At 35.6% G+C, this 2,520-nt stretch overlaps 1 protein-coding gene across 1 annotated transcript; it reads left to right on the top strand.

Annotated features, from left to right (window-relative positions):
* Nucleotides 1–1,436: 1,436 nt before the first annotated feature.
* LOC102484199 (ubiquitin-conjugating enzyme E2 E1) lies at nt 1,437–1,944 on the top strand. Its single transcript, XM_014590065.2, has one exon. It carries the CDS (start codon nt 1,438–1,440, stop codon nt 1,906–1,908), a length of 471 nt encoding a protein of 156 aa, XP_014445551.1. The 5' UTR covers nt 1,437; the 3' UTR covers nt 1,909–1,944.
* The last annotated feature ends 576 nt before the right edge of the window (nt 1,945–2,520 follow it).

The following is a 2,520-nucleotide window of genomic DNA, read 5'->3' as shown; positions in this document are numbered from 1 at the left end:
TAAATAACTGTTGAGAAACGATATATTATTATCTTGTTTTTTAATAACTGATTATAAAATGTATGAAATAATTATATTAATTCTATATTATTTTAATCTGCAGAAGCAAGTCATCTATCTTGAAAAATATATACAGCAATATGGGACCAGCAGTTAGCGTAATGGCTATGTCGTTGGACTCCCATGTAGTCAACTGCAGTTCAAGTCCCGGACTCGGTGGCTTAAACTCACACTGGGCTCATGTGTGTGCGTGCCCAAGATCCTGAGAGGAGAATGGAGGGGAAGGGATTGCGGCGTGGCCATCTATATATATATATATATATATATATATATATATATATATATATATATATATATATATATATATATATATATATATATATATATATATATATATATATATATATATATATATATATATATATATATATATATATATATATATATATATATACATACACACACACAACAATTTATTTCTCAGTATTTTAAAATACATATGAAAGCACAATTTCAAAATGAAGGCACTTTGTTTTTGAAAGCAATAAAGCAGTGGCAATAAAGCAGTGAAGTCTGACTTTGCTGATTAAACTGACTTTTATATTATCATAACTTGTCAGTTAGATTGTATGGAGAAACTTCCTCCATATATTGATGAGCTAATAAATGCAGTTATGCAGTACTAATAAAATGCATAAAAACTGATGATGAGTGGGGAAATTAAATAAAAGGTATATGAAATCTTGTACTGTTTCTTACAACTACATGTGACTCTAAACTATCTCAAAGTAAGTTTAATTTAAAGAAAAAAAAGCATGGTTAGACAAAAGCATTTTACCATACATACTTTATTGACAAATGTGTAATGAACTTAAAAAGAATTGCTTTTTCAAATTTCTTTCTGAATATATCTGATTAAATCAAATGCCTCTAAGTAAAAGAATAGCAAGTACAATTTACCTTCAGATAAGTCTTGTTAAAACTTTTTTGGTATATGTCTTAGAAATTGAGAAAATATATAATTCCAATAACAGACAACAAGTTGTTTTGAAAATTGGGGAATTTCTAGTTTACTTTCAGTAAGTTGAGTTGTTAATGATAAATTATTAACATATTTCTTATGATACATTGTTACATGACTTCTTGACTCTAAACTCAGAAGAAATGCAGAGTTCAGTAGATGTTCTTTCATTCCTATCTACTCAGGTATTAAAAAAAAAGACTTCTTAGTACATTTATATGACAACTAAAATAATCTGATTAGTGGTCTATATTTACTATAACTTAATCTAGAAATAAGTAACATTTACCCATGGATAAAGAATTTATTTGAGGCCTGTTTAATAGTTGCTGTTGCTGCACTTCCGCTTCTCTCCCAGCGAGAGAGACACGAGTGGCCAGGCCCAGTCGCAGCCGCTGCGGCGGTACGGAGTCAGCATGAGTAAAAACTCCAAACTCCCCTCCACCAGCGCCAAGAGGATTCAGAAGGAGCTGGCGGACATCACTTTAGACCCTCCACCCAACTGCAGCGCTGGTCCCAAAGGCCATAACATCTACGAATGGCGGTCCACCATCCTCGGGCCTCCAGGGTCCGTGTATGAAGGTGGTGTGTTCTTCCTCGATATCACTTTTACACCAGAGTATCCCTTCAAGCCTCCAAAGGTCACATTTCGGACAAGAATCTATCACTGTAATATTAACAGTCAAGGGATCATTTGCTTGGACATCCTGAAACACAACTGGAGTCCAGCACTAACCATTTCTAAGGTCCTCCTTTCTATCTGCTCGCTCCTCACAGACTGCAACCCTGCTGACCCTTTGGTGGGAAGCATTGCCACTCAGAACATGACCAACAGAGTAGAACATGATCGAATGGCCAGACAGGGGACCAAGAGATACGCGACATAAGCGGGTGTGGACAGTGCTTGCGTTACCTGTCTGTCACAGAAGAGAGCTGCTTACAATTCTGAAGGGGCGGGGGAGGGTGGGAGTTGGTAAAGAGTAGGGTATTTCTATAACAGATATTATTCCGTCTTATTTCCTAAGATGTTGTTGGAACTTAAGGTATCTTGCTACAGTAGACGGAATTGGTAATAGCAACTTTTGAAACTGTCTGTTCTGCCATATTAGGTGAAACGCAGTACTGAAAAGAACGTACACTTAGACATGGGGCTCAACTGCTGTGTCTGTCAATTTCAAACAGCTTAATTTTGTACAGGTTACACACATGGCCGCTTACGTAAAATCCCTCTAGGACGACATACTTTTTGTTTTGTTTTCTAAAAATTGGAATTTGTTTTCCCTTCTTGGAAGGGAAACGTTGATATTTAACAGAGTTTTTAGTGACTGTCATCTCAGATACATGAAACGGACACATGGCTATAAGTAATCATGTAGAAAATAAGTAGCTAACGTATTTTATTTTATATGCCGATCTACTTTATTGTACCAAGTTGAAAGGTTTGGATCCAAACTTGTGCAAACCTGTAGTGAAATACCTTAAGCTGTTAACTGTCAGCG

Source organism: Tupaia chinensis, unplaced genomic scaffold (assembly GCF_000334495.1).
Source record: "Tupaia chinensis unplaced genomic scaffold, TupChi_1.0 Scaffold000402_1, whole genome shotgun sequence".
In the NCBI taxonomy this organism is placed as follows: domain Eukaryota; kingdom Metazoa; phylum Chordata; class Mammalia; order Scandentia; family Tupaiidae; genus Tupaia; species Tupaia belangeri.
This window is presented reverse-complemented; position numbering and strand designations above follow the sequence as displayed.

What these genes read in the sequence shown, in the direction of transcription:
- LOC102484199 (XM_014590065.2), top strand. Translation starts at nt 1,438, where the DNA reads ATGAGTAAAAACTCCAAACTCCCCTCCACCAGCGCCAAGAGGATTCAG.